Here is an 18,028-nt window from a genome sequence, read left to right on the forward strand (position 1 = left end):
GCCTGGATAAGCCATGTGATAACAACCAACAAATGTTCTCAACTCCAATAAATAATCCAGCGGGTTAAAAAAAACGTTGTATATAAATTGGCATCAAGTCCGTCCGCAGATGTTTCGAAACGTGTGCTTAAACATTGCCATCTTTGAAAAGTTATTAACTGTTGCCGAAAAGTAATGAGAACACAGCATCGCTTCAATAAATTATGAATAATTGCCACATCATCAACATTAATAATAACACTCAGAATTTGATTATACTCCAGAAGACGGAGAAGTTGCCTCAAGCATTTTCCAATAATCTCACCGCTTGTTATCTCGCATCACCAATGGGGAGGAACCTTCTTTGGGATATTCCAATCTGGCGAATGCAGAGCACGGCTCTCCCTAGTATATAAATTGTCTACCAGGCGAACACAAGCGTTATGTCCTCCAGAGATCTGGAGAGCGCTATTGTTTGATTTGATTATGCGGTCGCTTGCTATTTGGACGCTTCTGTTCCTCCTCTCACTCACGAAGTTGAGTTTAGAAATTCAACCTACGTGCAAGCAGCGGGAAAGGTTCAATTCCGGAGTCTCTCAAAATGGAGATATTGTTCTGGGTGGTTTATTTCCAATACATTTCGGAACAACGCCAGATGAGAACACATTTCGTTCTAAACCTCAGCCAATGCGCTGCTTTCTGTAAGTAAGCTCATCAGTCTGAATAGGATTGTTTTCCGAATACGATCAAAACTCCCTTTCTTAAATAACACGCAATTCTTGAACCAGGGAAGCCATCATATTTAAATTTCGGTAGTTCTATAATCTGTCGACATGCTTGGGTTTCAGTGGGCGCATTCGAGTGGTCGAGCGCGATTGTTTCTGTACCATCAGGGAAATGGTTTTCGGCATTAGAAACAGAATGACATGAGGGCAGAATGTTACAGTTGTAAGGATTGCAATGGAAAGCCAAACTAGTACTTGGAGAGAAAGCCTACGTTAACTTTGTGCAATAAGACCAGAGATTTTTAAAGGATCATCAGATTCTTAGCGACTGAATGATGATGGAAAGTCCAGACCCAATGATTCACCTCTGCTTCTTCTGGGGTGTGTTTCCTAGTTGCTTCTGAGTATTTCTAACATTTTCCGTACTCATTTTTGAATCTAGGACAGCTATGTACTGTTAATGCTCTACATTGATATGCTCGTGTATTTACTTTCAAAGTCACTTGTCTTTAGATTTTCTCACTTGGGTTAGCTTTATCCTTTCCACTTTATTTCACTGTTGGTTTCTTCTCGCCAGGAATACCTCTAGTTTGGAGAATAATGTAAGCAGATGACAACCTATCAGAAATTAGACAGACTTTCAACTTGGACCTAGAATAGAACAATCGAATTGGTCTCCTGCTCTCAGTGCCCAATTTCAATTCCCGTAACTTCGGGAGCCTAGAAATGGCAGCTGAGGCGGTTCCATCCGTTTTGCGCTGCCGCCCATTAAACAAAATGCTTAAATTTTCCGTATGAATTCGGGTAACAGAATGTGGACGAAGCAAAAAACTAACAGAAGATTTTTTTCAAGCTAGATGTGTAACCTCTATGAAAATGAACTATGCTCCGCCTCAGAAAGGAGCAGAATATGGATATACAGTTTAATACATCCCGTACCGGCCTCCCCGAACAGGCGGCGGAATGTGGCGACTAGGGCCTTTTCACAGTAACTTCATTGAAGCCTACTTGTGACAATAAGTGATTATTATTATTATGAGTGAACAGATCCCATTTAAAGAATCGGTCAACATTTATAGTAAACTGCAGTCGTAAATTTGTTTTATTTTTACTGCAATGTTTTACTAGACGGCTAAAGACCGACCTAAAATTGTAAAATATCAAAACACTGAAGATGCTGGAAATGTGCACTAAAATAATGGAAATGCTCAGCAGACCTGATAGGATCGATGGAGCGGTAATCAGATTAAACGTATCGGGTCGATAGCCCTTCATCAGGCCTTTAAAAAAAACAAGTTGGTTATAACGTGCTTCCACACTCAATATGCCAATGTTTATTTCATAGGCTCCGGCAAAGAGAGTTGCGCTGGGTCCAGACGATGATCTTCGCAATAGAAGAAATAAACAGGAATCCAAAGCTGCTTCCTAATGTAACATTGGGCTATAAGATATTTGACAGCTGCCATACACACTCCGATTCGCTGAAAGGAACCCTCAAACTACTGAACGAGGAGGATGAGACCGAATCCAGTTACAGATGTGCGGCCACTCCGATAGTACCCATCATTGTGGGAGATGCATCATCTTCACAGTCCATTGCCGCCTCACGTTTGTTGGCTCCCTTCAATATAGGCCTGGTATGATTAATTGATTACTTAACTTCATAGATTAAAGCACGTTGACTCAATGTCCCATGGGTGCAGAACAAGTGTATATTTAAATATGTGCCCCCAATCATCGACCAGAGGCATTTTCGGAACACCTGTTAGAGTGGCTGAGTTTGATTTATTCTGTATTGCCGGTAGCATTGTCGCTACAATATGCTACCGAAGCCATTCCTCGTCACAAATCCTCATTTCATACAATCACACATTGCATAACAGCTCGTGATGTAAGAAATACAATCCAAACGCAATCGCGAGTAAAATACCGCAGGGGGGTTGATTTGTCAACGTTTCACGGGCCAATTTGATCTGATTTCTATGTAGCTCGGTGCTCCACATCGGCTGGGTCCGAAAACAAAATGCGGTTTGGAATGATACAAGCTGAGCGATATTGCCTTTGGGTCACTGTGTGAAACCAACGATGTTGGATCATATACCAATTTCTTTTTGAACGTGATCCTGCTTGCTTCTGACAAAGCATATTTCCCCCAAATTTCTGTTATATGTCTGCTGATCATCGAGTTATTTGTCACCTTCCACTCTCCGGTTGCATTTCCTTTAATGAAATGAAAATCGCTTATTGTCACAAGTAGGCTTCAAATGAAGTTACTTTGAAAAGCCCGTAGTCGCCACATTCCGGCGCCTGTTCGGGGAGGCTGGTACGGGAATTGAACCGTGCTGCTGGCCTGCCTTGGTCTACTGTGAAAATTATAGTCCATGGCATTATGACTGGACCCAGATCAATACTTTAATTTCTCATTGATTAGTCCTAGGGTCCTGCTGGATGGCAAAATGTGTTTGCGCTATAATTAAAAACCTGTATTAAATTCTAGGTCAGCTATGCTTCGTCTTGTACCTGTCTGAGTGATAAGCGCGAATTCCCAACTTTCTTCAGGACAATTCCCAGTGACGGCGTTCAAGTCAAAGCGTTGGTGAAACTGGTGCAGCGCTTTAAATGGATTTGGGTTGGGATTGTAACAGAAGACAGTGAATATGGCCGATTTGCCATAATATCCTTTATTGAAGAAGTTTCTAAGTTCGAAACATGTATCGCCTTTATTGAGTTTATGTCTCCGGAAAGCACCAGAATCAAATTGCTTGGGGTTATAGAGACTATTAAAAAGTCCACTGCTAAGGTGGTCATAATATTTTCTCTTGAGCATGCGACAAAGTCTTTAGCAATAGAACTCAGGCGGCACAACATAACGGACATTCAGCTGATTGCAAGTGAAGCCTGGATCACATCTGTCAGATTATGGACTAAAGAAACACAGGAAATATTTTCTGGAACAATCGGATTTGGAATTCGGAGAGCGGAAATCCCAAGACTGAGGGAGTTTCTAGTCAAACTCCACCCTTCCAGAACACCAGACAATCCCTTTGTGGAAGAACTCTGGCGGGATGTTTTTGGGTGTCGCGTTAAATTCTCAAACCAGAGCCTAGAAAAAGAAACATCTCCTTACAAACCATGCACAGGTTTAGAAAGCTTGGAGACCATTCAAAATGCATACACCGATGTATCACAATTGCGAATTTCGCACAATGTGTACAAAGCAGTATATGCGATAGCTCACGCTCTTCACAATTTAAAATCGTGCGAAAATGGGAAAGGCCCATTTATCAATATGACGTGCGGCCAAGGATCCCGCATTCTCCCCTGGCAGGTGAGGAAAGATCTGCTTATCCGTGCGACGCAAAATGTAGCCTTTGTTTCTTAGGATGGTTATTTAAAATGATTTTATTTAGAAATTAGAATCTCATAACTTTGTGATGTTTTAATTCGTGATTAAATAATTGATCAGACGTGTGGCGGACTTATGAACGACTTACAGTGCTGTAGAATGGAATTGTTTTTCTGTGTTTAAAGCTTTTACACTACCTGAAGGAAATCCGCTTCACAACCCAGTTTGGCGAGGAAGTGAGCTTCGATAAGAACGGAGATCCTGTTGCCTCCTATGACGTGATAAATTGGCAGCAGGGCGTTGATGGGTCGGTGCAGTTTGTTAACGTTGGATATTACGATGCAGCGTTGCCGGAAGGCGAAGAATTCGTGTTGAATGAAAGTAGAATTGTTTGGCATGGATCCCAAAACAGGGTAAGGATTTTGACAAAGAGTAATCCAGACTCGGCACGTGAGCTCCCTTCTCTCCACAGATGGAGTCAATCCTGCTCAGATTCTCCAACAATTTCTGCTTTTATTAAGGACTTTTCTAATGATTGCAAAACCACATAATTTCACGATAAGTTGTCAATTTAATGTTTTCCCCTGCATGTGGCTATGACTAAGACATGGCGGTCCATAAGATAGCACCTCAAACACGAGGCGCAACAATAGCGCACTGTGGGTGCAGAAAGCTCACAAGAGCTTTTCGGCAGCATCTCGCACATTTCGTGCAGAGGCGGGCAATGGCGGATAAAGCATGGGAAACCCATCACCACCAAGTTCACTTCCAAGTCACTCCCTAGCGTTGCTTGAAGATTTCTCGCTATTCCTTCATGGATGGTAAGTAAAAATAGTTTAAGTTCCTCATTCAAAAGTATTTTGGGAGCACACGTATTGAAAGGGTTGACGAAGAAAGCGCATCAATATCTTCTCAGTGATCATGGATAACTACCGTCCTTCCTCGCAAACCTCACACCCTGGATGATTAGTGTGTACATTCCACAGTGAAGCTCCTTTATCTTGAAAGTTTGTTTACGACTTGTTATTCGTTTGATAAAGAAGCGGAAATTAATGGACTAGAGTAAGCTTCCAGGGAACATAAAAACTGACTGAAAGTTTCTATAGGTGTGTGAAGATAAAAAGATTGGTGAGTTCAAACGTAGGTACCTTTCAGTCAGGAACAGGGGAATATATAATAGGGAACAAAGAAATGTCGGAGGAACTGAACATATATTTTGGTTCAGTTTTCACAAAAGAGGACACAATTCAGATACCAGAACTGTTGGGGTACGCAGAGTTTAGTGAGGTGGGGGGGGGGGGCTGAAGGAGATTGATGTTATTAGAGAAATGTTGTTGCGGAAGTTGATTGGATTGAAACTTACAAATATCCAGGGCCTGGTAATCTACGTCCCAGAGAACTTAAGGAAGTGGGTCCAGAAATGATGGGTTCATTGGTGGCCATCTTCTGGGAGTCATAGAATCATTCTTTGATGATATAACTAGTAGAAGGGGAGCCTGTGGATGTGGCTTTTGACAAGGTCCCGCATCAGAGATTAGCGTGTAAAATTAAAGTGCCTGCTATTAGGGGTAGTGAATTTCGATGGATAGAAAACTATTTGGGGACAGGAAACAAAGATTAGGAATAAATAGTTATTTTTCAAATTGTCATCCAGTGACTAGTGAGGTACCACAGAGATTGGTGCTAGGTCCCCAGCTATTCACAATAAATATTAATGATTTAGATGAGGGAACAAAATGCAAAATCCCCAAATTTGCATATGACATCAGGTCGGGTGGCAAAGTGAGCTGTGAGGAGCATGCAGAGATTCTTCAATGGGAATTGGATACGTTGAAAGTGAGTGGGCAAAGGAATGGTAGATGCAGTATAATTTGGATAAACGTGAAGTCATCCACTTTGGTAACAAAAACGAGAAGGCAGACTATTATCGGAATGGCCATAAGTTAGGAGAGGGGAATGTACAACGAGACCTCGGTGTTACCACACATCAGTTACTGAAGGTGAGCAGACAGATACAGCAGGCAGTAAAGAAGGCACATTTCTTACTGTCCTTCATTGCGAGATGATCCGAAAACAGGATGGAGGGTCACTTGCTGCAACTATATCGGGCCATGGTGAGGTCACACCTGGAATATTCGGTGCTGTTTTGATATTGTTACCTAGAGGGAGTGCAGCAAAGATTTTCCAGACTCTTTCCTGGGATGGCGGGACTGGCGTATCAGGGGAGATTGAATCGGGTAGGATTGTATTTGCTGGAGTTCAGAAGAATGAGGAGTAATCTCGTAGAAACCTAGAACATTCTAACAGAACTAGAAGTTCAGGGTTCAGGTGAAGTCTCTTTACCAAGAGAGTCGTGAGCCTGTGGAATTCGTTACCACAGGAAGTAGGTGAGGGCAAAATAGTGCATTGTCTTAAATAAGCAGTTAAACTTACCACATAGGGCGAAGTGGATCAAAGTATATGGGGGAATCAGTATTTGGTTAATGCATTGAATGACCAGCCTTTATCATAATGAATGGCCGAAGGGCCGCATGGATCGGCCGACTCCTATTTTCTACGTTTCTATGTTACTTGCAACTCCAGTCATTCCACAGATATGTTGATCGACAAACGCTCTAGACCTTATAAAGGTTGAATAAGCAATGCAAACGAGATGCTCTGAGCGTAAAATTAATGAATCCAATATTCCTGACATATTAAGGGAAGGTTTTAAATGCAGGCTGTTTTTCAGAGTGGATTTTGCAATCTCCACAGGTACCAATATCAATATGCAGTGGCATTTGTCCAGTGGGAACACGAAAGGGCGCTCGAAAAGGGCAACCAATCTGTTGCTTTGACTGTTTGCCATGTTCTGAAGGAGAGATTAGCAATCAAACAGGTAGACAACTTTAACATAACTACAAACATTGCAGAGCATGACTGAACAATTCGTACAGACTGATAATGTCAGAACAATTACGCATAATATTTCATTCTACAACTGATGTTAAATTGACCTGATTCTTTCACAGATTCTTCAGAATGTACCAAATGCCCCAGAGATTACTGGTCCAACAAGGCAAGAAATCAATGCATTCCAAAAGAGATTGAGTTCCTCTCCTTCCACTCCACCATGGGAATAGCACTCGTAGCAATTTCACTGTTTGGAGCTTGTATCACAGGAGTTGTTGCAGCTGTTTTCTTATATTTCCTAAACACTCCCATTGTAAGGGCCAACAATTCGGAGCTAAGTTTCCTTCTGTTAATCTCATTAATACTCTGCTTTTTGTGCTCCATTGCATTCATTGGGCAGCCAACACCATGGTCATGTATGGTGCGCCACACTGTGTTTGGGGTGAGCTTTGTTCTGTGCATTTCCTGTATTCTCAGCAAAACTCTGGTCGTCCTGATGGCATTTAAAGCAACGCTCCCGGCCAGTAATGTGATGAAATGGTTTGGACCCAAACAACAAAGATCAATCGTCTTCCTCTGCACATTGATTCAAATTATAATATGTGTGATCTGGTTGGTGACATCTCCCCCTCTCCCATCTAAAAACACCAAGTATCAAAGTGCAAAGATTATCCTTGAGTGTGATGTGGGTTCCACAGTTGCTTTCTGCTGTGTGTTCGGTTACATCGGACTCTTAGCGGGTATATGTTTACTTTTAGCCTTCTTGGCCCGGGCCTTACCGGACAAGTACAACGAAGCTAAATTTATTACCTTCAGCATGCTGATCTTTTTTGCAGTTTGGGTAACTTTCATCCCAGCCTACATAAGCACTCCCGGAAAATACACGGTGGCCGTGGAAATATTCGCAATCTTGGCATCGAGTTTCGGATTACTGAGCTGCATCTTTGCTCCAAAATGTTACATTGTCTTACTCAGACCAGAGGAGAACACGAGGAAGCAGATCACGAGTAGAAGAGGAAAATTATAGATTCATAGATGACTATCGTACTAAAGGAAGCCAGACGTCCATCGCACTTATGCTAGATAAAGAAGTCAACAGGATTTTGTTTTTAATTGAATGATGATTTGAAATTATGAGAAATTTTACGACACTGAGGAAGTAAATTGGTTTTCCTTTCAGATACACAATCGTTGTTCTAGTCGATTGTAGTAGTAGCAATCTAGGATGGAATGCAACACAGCGCAAGGCTGGAACCATTGGTCTGAGGAACACTTTTTGTTGATTTAAATGCTGAACATATTTATTAATAATAAGAAACTGATACTCGATAAATGTCTCTTTTCGTCTTTTAATGGACACTTGGTATGAATATATGTACAAAACGACATACGAATTAGGCACGGGGTACACCAAAAGGCCCTTCGAGCCTTCTCCACCATTCAATAAGATCATGGCTGGTATGATTTTTAAAAATAAATTTAGAGTATCCAATTGAGGGGAAATTTAGCACGTCCAATCGGCCTACCCTGCACATCTTTGGGTTTTGGGGGTGAAACCCACGCAACCATGGTGGGGATGTGCAAAATCCACAGGAACAGTGACCCAGGATCGAACCTGGGACTTCGGCGCCATGAAGTCGCAATGCTAACCACTGCATGACCGTGCTGCCGTTTGGTTGGTAAGATTTTCACCTCAACTCTACATTCCTGCCGAAACCCAATGATCAGTCACCACCTTGCTTATCAAGAACCTATTCACCTCCTCCTTCAAATTTTCAAATATTCTGTCTCCACCCTCCTTTGAGGAACAGTGCCAAAGGCTAAGAACCCACTGAGAGAGAAAATATTCTCCCCATCTCTGTCTTAAATTGGCGACCTTTTTTTAAAGCAGTGACCTCTCGTTCGAGATTCAAGAGGAAACATAAGAACATAAGAACTAGGAGCAGGAGTAGGCCATCTGGCCCCTCGAGCCTGCTCCACCATTCAACGAGAGCATGGCTGATCTTTTGTGGACTCAGCTCCACTTTCCGGCACGAACACCATGACTTTTAATCCTTTATTCTACAAAACACTATCTATCTTTATCTTAAAAACATTTAATGAAGAAGCCTCAACTGCTTCACTGGGCAAGGAATTCCATAGATTCACAACCCTTTGGGTGAAGAAGTTCCTCCTAATCTCAGTCCTAAATCTACTTCCCCTTATTTTGAGGCTATGCCCCCTAGTTCTGCTTTCACCCGCCAGTGGAAACAACCTGCCCGCATCTATCCTATCTATTCCCTTCATAATTTTATATGTTTCTAGAAGATCCCCACTCATCCTTCTAAATTCCAACGACTACAGTCCCAGGCTATTCGACATGTCCTCGTAATCCAACCCCTTCAGCTCTGGGATTAATCTAGTGAATCTCTTCTGCACACCCTCCAGTGCCAGTACGTCCTTTTTCAAGTAAGGATACCAAAACTGAACACAATACTCCAGGTGTGGCCTCACTAACACCTTATACAATTGCAGCATAACCTCCCTAGTCTTAAACTCCATCCCTCTAGCAATGAAGGACAACATTCCATTTGCCTTCTTAATCACCTGTTTCACCTGTAAACCTGCTTTCTGTGACTCACGCACTAGCACATCCAGGTCTCTCTGCACAGCAGCATGCTGTAATATTTTATCGTTTAAATAATAATCCCGTTTGCTGTTATTCCTACCAAAATGTATAACCTCACATTTTTCAACATTGGATTCCATCTGCCAGACCCTAGCCCATTCATTAACCTGTCCAAATCCATCTGCAGACTTCCAGTATCCTCTGCACATTTCGCTTTACCACTCATCTTAATGTCATCTGCAAACTTGGACACATTGCCCTTGGTCCCCAACTCCAAATCATCTATATAAATTGAGAACAATTGTGGACCCAACACGGATCCCTGAGGGACACCACTAGCTACTTATTTCCAACCAGAGAAACACCCATTTATCCCCACTCTTTGCTTTCTATTAATTAACCAATCCTCTATCCATGCTACTACTTTACCCTTAATGCTATGCATCTTTATCTTCTGCAGCAACCTTTTGTGTGGCACCTTGTCAAAGGCTTTCTGGAAATCCAGATATGCCACATCCATTGGCTCCCCGTTATCTACTATACTGGTAATGTCCTCAAAAAATTCCACTAAATTAGTTAGGCACGACCTGCCCTTTATGAACCCATACTGCGTCTGCCCAATGGGACAATTTCTATCAAGGTGCCTCGCTAGTTCTTCCTTGATGATAGATTCCAGCATCTTCACTACTACCGAAGTTAAGCTCACTGACCTATAATTACCCGCTCTCTGCCTACCTCATTTTTAAACAGTGGTGTCACGTTTGCTAATTTCCAATCCACCGAGCCCACCCCAGAGTCTAGCGAATTTTGGTAAATCGTCACTCGTGCATCTGCAATTTTCCTAGCCATCTCTTTTAGCACTCTGGGGTGCATTCCATCAGGGCCAGGAGACTTGACTACCTTTAGCCCCATTAGCTTGTCCATCACTACCTCCTTAGTGATAACAATCCTCTCAAGGTCCTCACCTGTCGCAGCCTCATTTCTATCAGTCACTGGCATGTTATTTATGTCTTCCACTGTGAAGACCAACCCAAAAAACCCGTTCAGTTCCTCAGCAATCTCCTCATCTCCCATTATTAAAACTCCCTTCTCATCCTCTAAAGGACCAATATTTAGCTTAGCCACTCTCTTTTGTTTTATATATCTGTAAAAACTTTTACTGTCTGTTTTTATATTCTGAGCAAGTTTACTCTCATACTCTATCTTACTCTTCTTTATAGCTTTTTTAGTAGCTTTCTGTTCCCCCCTAAAGATTTCCCGGTCCTGTAGTCTCCCACAAATCTTTGCCACTTTGTATGCTTTTTCCTTCAATTTGATACTCTCCCTTATTTCCTTAGATATCCATGGTGGAATTTCCCTCTTTCTACCGTCCTTCCTTTTTGTTGGTATAAACCTTCGCTGCCCAGGCATCCTGGTGGTCGCAATCCACATGGAACAGGATGTACTGCTCCGCGTGTGCATATCGGTTGTCCATGATGGCGTGGATGCACTTATGTGGCGATGCCTGCGTGATCCCGGACAGTTCCCCACTCAGTGACTGGAACAAACCCCTCGAATAAAAGTTCAGGGAAACCATAACCTTGACAGTCAACAGAAGCGGGTGTCCTCCCCATACCCGTGTGGTGCCAGCCCCTCTGCTCATCCGCAATCTCCGCCTGCATGCCAGGTGCGGCAGGTCCTGGAATGACATGCGGTCCCTCATGTAGCGCTATCATCCACCTCCTCCTCCTCCTCGGCCAGTTGGGTGGCCGGCCCTCCAGCCTCTGCGTCCTCCACCTGCCACTCTGCAGCGTGCTCCTGTGCTGAAGATTAACCCTCCTCTCCAAGGAGCACCCGCCCATGCTGCTGCAAAGGATCTTGCAGAGTGCGGCCATCACCACAGCGGCCAGCATGATGGTTTGGTGTCCGAATGCCATTCATGCAGGGGGTGAAAGAATAAAGAACAAAGAAAATTACAGTAAGAAGTCTTACAACACCAGGTTAAAGTCCAACAGGTTTGTTTCAAACTCTAGCTTTCGGAGCACTTGCTCCTTCCTCAGGTGAATGAAGAGGTATGTTCCAGAAACATATATATAGACAAATTCAAAGATGCCAGACAATGCTTAGAATCCGAGCATTTGCAGGTAATTAAATCTTTACAGATCCAGAGGTAGGGGCAACTCCAGGTTAAAGAGGTATGAATTGTCTCAAGCCAGGACAGTTGGTAGGATTTCGCAAGCCCAGGCCAGATGGTGGGGAATGAATGTAATGTGACATGAATCCCAGGTCCCGGTGCAGCCGCACTCATGTGTGTGGAACTTGGCTATAAGTTTCTGCACAGCGATTCTGCATTGTCGCGCGTCCTGAAGGCCATCTTGGAGGACGCTTACCCGGAGATCAGAGGCTGAATGCCCTTGACTGCTGAAGTGTTCCCCGACTAGAAGGGAACATTCCTGCCTGGTGATTGTTGCGCAATGTCCGTTCATTCATTGTAGCAGCGTCTGCATGGTCTCGCCAATGTATCACACTTCAGGACATCCTTTCCTGCAGCGTATGAGGTAGACAACATTGGCCGAGTCGCGCGAGTATATACCGCGTACCTGGTGGGTGGTGCTCTCACGTGTAACGGTGGTATCCATGTCGATGATCTGACATGTCTTGCAGAGATTGCCATGGCAGGGTTGTGTAGTGTTGTGGTCTCTGTTCTGAATGCTGGGTAGTTTGCTGCAAACAATGGTTTGTTTGAGGTTGCGCGGTTGTTTGAAGGCAAATAGTGGGGTGTGGGGATGACCTTGGCAAGATGTTCATCTTCATCGATGATGCGTTGAAGGCTGTGAAGGAGATGTTGTAGTTTCTCGGCTCCGAGAAAGTACAGAACGACAAAGGGTACTCTGTCGGTTGTGTCCCGTGTTTGTCTTCTGAGGAGGTCGGTGCGGTTTTTTGCTGTGGCAACGTTGGAACTGTTGATCGATTAGTCGCGCACCATTTGCCGTTCGAACAAGGGTATAAGGGTATCTTTCAGCGTCTGTAGATGTCCGTTGCGCTCCTCCTCATCTGAGCAGATCCTGTGTTTCCGGAGGGCTTAACTATGGGGGGGGGGGGGTGGCTTCTTTAATGTGTTTCGGGTGGAAGCTGGAGAAGTGGAGCATCGTGAGGTTATCCATGGGCTTGCGGTAAAGCAAAGTGCTGAGGTGACCGTCCTTCATGGAGACGAGTGTGTCCAAGACTGCAACTAATTTTGGAGAGTAGTCCATGGTGAGTCTAATAGTGGTATGGAACTTATTGATGTCATCGTGTAGTCTTTTCAATGATTCTTCGCCGTGGGTCCAAAGGAAGAAAATATCATCGATGTATCTGACGTGTAACGTCGGTTGAAGGTCTTGTGTGGTGAGGAGGTCTTGTTCAAACTTGTGCATGAAGATGTTGGCATATTGAGGTGCGAATTTGGCCCCCATGGCTGTTCCGTGCGTCTGGATGAAGAATTTGTTGTTGAACGTGAAGACATTGTGATCCAGAATGAAGCGGATGAGTTGCAGAATTGTGTCTGGAGGTTGGCAGTTGTCGGTGTTGAAGACTGAGGCTGTTGCAGCAATGCCGTCGTCATCGGGAATGCTAGTGTAGAGTGCCGAGAACTTCATTGGGCGAGGAATGTTATTGGTTCAACTGATCGGTGGGGACTCAGTTTACATAGAACATAGAACAGTACAGCACAGAACAGGCCCTTCGGCCCTCAATGTTGTGCCGAGCCATGATCACCCTACTCAAACCCACGTATCCACCCTATACCCTTAACCCAACAACCCCCCCCCCCTTAACCTTACTTTTATTAGGACACTATGGGCAATTTAGCATGGCCAATCCACCTAACCCGCAGTTTCTGCAGCAAGTCCGTCGTGTTGCGACAGAAGCTGGGTGTACCTTGTACGATGGGTTTCAAGATGCCCTCGATGTAGCCAGACAGGTTCTCACACAGGTTCCCATTGCCTGAAAGGATAGGACGGCCTGGTGTGTTGGCCTTGTGTATTTTCGGGAGGCAGTAGGGATCTCCAATGCGGGGAGCACGTGGGATGAGAGCACGTAGGGTGCTCTGAAGGTCTGGATCCAAGGTCTTGATCAGTCTATTGAGTTGGCGGATGTGTTCCTTGTCGGAACTGCGGGTAACTATCTGTAGTGTTCTTGGTTGTTGAGTTGTCGGTATACTGCTTTGCTGTAGTCCCAGCACCAAAATGGACAGTTACCGGAATATGAACCTCAAACAAACCAATGTTTGCAGCAAACTACCCAGCCTTCAGAACAGAGACCACGACACCACACAACACTACCATGGCAATCTCTGCAGGATGTGCCAGATCATCGACATGGATACCACTATTACAAGTGAGAACACCACCCACCAGGTACGCGGTACATACTCGTGTGACTCGGCCAATGTTGTCTACCTCATATGCTGCAGGAAAGGTTGTCCCGAAGCGTGGTACATTGGCGAGTCCATGCAGATGCTGCGACAACGAATGAACGGACATTGTGCGACAATCACCTGGCAGGAATGTTCCCTTCCAGTCGGGAACACTTCAGCAGTTAAGGGCATTCAGCCTCTGATCTCCGGGTAAGCGTTCTCCAAGGTGGCCTTTAGGATGCGCGACAACGTAGAATCGCTGAGCAGAAACTTATAGCCAAGTTCCACACACATAAGTGCAGCCTGAACTGGGACCTGGGATTCATGTCGCATTACAATCATCCCCGACCAACTGTCCTGGCTTGAGACAATAAACACCTCTTTAACCTGGGGTTATCCCTTTCTCTGGATCTGTGAAGATTTAATTACCTGCAAATGCTCGGATTCTTAGCATTGTCTGGCATCTTGGAATTTGTATTTTTATATGTTTCTGGAACATACCTCTTCATTCATCTGAGGAAGGGGCGGTGCTCCGAAAGCTAGGGTTTGAAACAAACCTGTTGGACTTTAACCTGGTGTTGTAAGACTCCTGACTGTCGTCACCCCAGTCCAACGCCGGCATCTCCACATCAAAGAAAATTACAGCACAGGGACAGGCCCTTCAGCCCTCCCAGCCTGCACCGATCCAGATCCTTTGTCTAAACTTGTCTCCTATTTTCCAAGGACCTACTTCCCTCTGTTTCCCGCCCGTTCATATGCATGTCTAGATGCATCTTAAATGATGCTATCGTGCCGGCGTCTACCACCTCCACTGGCAAAGCGTTCCAGGCACCCACCACCCTCTGCATAATAAACTTTCCACGCACACCTCCCTAAAACATTCCCCCTCTCACCTTGAAATCGTGACTCCTTGTAATTGACACCCCCACTCTTGGAAAAAGCTTGTTGCTATCCACCATGTCCATACCTCTCACAATTCTGTCGACCTCAATCAGGTCCCCCAACAATCTCCGTCTTTCCAATGAAAACAATCCTAATCTACTCAACCTTTCTTCAGGTTGAAAGGCCAACATGTTAGCATTGCGTATACACACGTGCCCAGCCAGGTTCTGTGGGCTACATGGTGGCCCCGGCTGCGGGCATGTCCCTCCCCCACCCACACCTATGCCCTGTCGGTATCAGGCCCTGTTGGTGCACACGATCCTGGCGCCTGTCCCTGCTGCCACGAGAACCGTTGGCTGGTGCCAGCGGAGTTCACATATTTGGACTCTCCACTGTCGGGATTCTCCCGTGCGTCGGAAGCCCGGGGATTTGCCAATGGCAAGCGAGACGGAGAATCCCAGGCGCGGGCCGCACCAGAAATCTGGGGCTGGATTCTCCATTTGGCAACGCCAAATTGTGAAATATGATTGGTCGGAGAGTATCATCCGACACCAAAATCTTGGTAAATCCCGGTTTGAATCCAAATTGGGATGCTTCGGCACCCCCAAAATGGCGTAAATGCAGCGCTCGCTGGGCGGACTGTAAGTACAGTAAGACTATAATTAGCGGGCCTGACATCCGATGCTCCCGGGCATCTGCGATTCACCGACTCTGATGGGCCGAGTTCCTGATGGCGTGGTTCAATTGCGGTTGTAAAATTCGTGAACCAGTCGTCCTGGCTGTTAAGCGAGAGAGAGGAGATAGAAAATGGCATGGACTGACTGTGGGCTCCCGGCTCGGACACTTGGGTGGGGGGGGGGGGCTCTGCCAGGGGAAGGGTAATGGGGGCAGTGGGAGGGCGGGCCCAGCCGTCCACCCCCCCCTCTCCCACAGGACCCAGGCATTAACCACCATTATGGTGGCCATCTTGCTGGCCACACAGTCTGGCCCCTGTTTCTACAACGTGACACCGGCCTTATTGTGCGCCTACCCTTGCCCCCGAATACACTGCCGAACCAGCATCCACCCACATGGGGGACCACTCAGGGCCGCACCAACGACAGAACCTAGTGACAGCAGTGATAGCCAACAGTGCCCCTGGCAGCAGGGATGGGTGCCAAGACCGGCGTTTCAGATGGGGCCGCATACCGCTGGGGCAGGTGTGGAGAGGTTGGGGTGTGGACATGCATGATTGGAGCCCGCAGTGCCAACCGGGGCCACCATGTAGCCCATGGTATCTGGAAAGGCACTTGAGTATGCGCCATGCTAACATGTTGGCCTTCCACCTCCTGCAGAGAATGGCTTTCAGACACCAGCCCGTGATACTGGCTACCGTGGCGACGGCCGCAGCCCTGCGAGAAACCCTACGGCCAACTGAGCAAAGGCCATTCAGAGAGGAAGCAGAGGCTGCAACAGAGGAATGGGCTTCAGGGGGCAGTGGCCGCTGCAAGGCTGGAGGGCCGGCTGCCCAACAGGTTGAGGAGGAGGAGGAGGTGCCCCGCACATACCGCAACCACATGTTGTTTGAAGACCTGCCAGACCGGGCATGTAGGTGGAGTCTACAGATGAGCAGAGAGACAGTGCAACATATATGCCAGATGATGGCAAACCTGGCACCGCTTGGGGTATGGCGGTGGACACCCCCTCCCAGTGACTGTCAAGGTGACGGTCATGCCCAACTTTTCTGCCATGGGGTTGTTCCAGTTGCCGAGTGGTGACTTTTCTGGGATCTCACAGACAATGGCGCACAGGTTCATCCATGCCATCACGGAGGCCCTTCATGACAGGCACAGCAGTACATACAGTGCCATGTGGACCACATCTCCCAGGATGCCTGGGCAGCGTCGTTCGCTGCTATTGCCATGATGCCTCGAGTCCAGGGGCGATTAATGTCATGCATATTGCGCTACAATCACCTGTGGATGACAGGCCGCTCTACACAAACAGCAAGGGCTACCACACTATGAACGTTCAGCTGGTGTGCGTATCTACGTGCAGTACCCGGGCTGCATGCACCATGGATTCATACTGGCACACTCAATGATCCCCAGCATGTTTGAGGGGTTGGCTGCTTGGAGACAGGGGTTACCCATTTCAGTCCTGGCTGATGACGCCTATCCAGGGGCCACAGACCGACATGGAGACCCACTATAACAATCCCCATACAGCGGGGTGGGGAGCACAGCCCCCACCCTCTACTCCCACTGGCCAGCACTGACAGACTCACACCCACACCTATCAGACAGAGCACGGAGGTAGGTTTGAACGGTATTAACAGATTTTATTGTGAACAAATGCATACAGTCTGTGCCGAACCCCTATAACTAAACGGTGTCCTGCACCCCTACCAACTTAACTGGTGTCTAACATTCAGGCCTTACGGGCCCCAATACTACGTAGGTAGTTACCCAGGCGGTACAGCAGGAGTGGAGGCGGCCTTCTCTGATTCCTGTCCTGTGACAAGGACCCTGGTTGGCACACGTCTCCTGGGGCAACCCGGCCTGGATGGGACCGGCTGCTCCCCGGGTGTCCCGGGTGGAATCATGCTGCCCTGTTCTGCCGCTGCCCACCAGATGCACCAAGGATAGGAGGGGCAATCAGAGGTGCTGCGCTGTTCCAGCACCTCTACTGCGGAGGTCACCGGCACGGGCCCCATCACCTCCTCCTCCCCAGGGGTACCCGATGGTCCCTGGGCTACACCATGGGATGGGGGTGCATGCAGAGCCGTCCCCTGAGGCTGCCTTGCTCCCTGCGTGCCAGTCCTGGAGTGCCGTTTTGGACTCGACCAGTGTATGCACGTTCGAGGCCACGGAGCACAAGGAGTGGACCATCTCTGTCTGGGACTCTGCCACCACCCTGAGGGTCCGTGTCACATCAGCCAGTGACTGGGCCAAATCCTTCTGAGAGTGTGCCGCCTCCCACAGGGACTGGGTCCCGTCCCTCTGAGACTGTGCTGCCTCCCACTGGGTTTGGGCCACCTGCCTCTAGGACTGGGACACCTCCCCCTGGGTCTGGGTCACGCCCCTCTGGCTGGGCCACTTCCCTCTGGGTCTGTGTCGCGTTCCTCTGGGGCTCGGTCACACTGCCCAGTGCTTGTGGCACGCAGTCCAATGCCTGGGCAATGCTGCTTATGCTCTCAGCTATGGCCTGTTGTGACTGTGCCACGCTGAGGAGCGCCGCTG

At 46.8% G+C, this 18,028-nt stretch overlaps 1 protein-coding gene across 1 annotated transcript; it reads left to right on the forward strand.

The window, feature by feature from the left end:
* The first annotated feature begins 465 nt into the window (after positions 1–465).
* LOC119975674 (extracellular calcium-sensing receptor-like) lies at positions 466–15,563 on the forward strand. The gene is made up of 7 exons (XM_038815456.1): positions 466–680; positions 2,050–2,341; positions 3,202–4,032; positions 4,236–4,463; positions 6,805–6,928; positions 7,062–7,941; positions 15,518–15,563. The coding sequence occupies exons 1-7, from the start codon at positions 466–468 to the stop codon at positions 15,561–15,563; spliced, it is 2,616 nt and encodes an 871-aa protein (XP_038671384.1).
* Positions 15,564–18,028: the final 2,465 nt, after the last annotated feature.

The sequence above is a fragment of the Scyliorhinus canicula genome, chromosome 13 (genome assembly GCF_902713615.1).
Source record: "Scyliorhinus canicula chromosome 13, sScyCan1.1, whole genome shotgun sequence".
Lineage (NCBI taxonomy): Eukaryota > Metazoa > Chordata > Chondrichthyes > Carcharhiniformes > Scyliorhinidae > Scyliorhinus > Scyliorhinus canicula.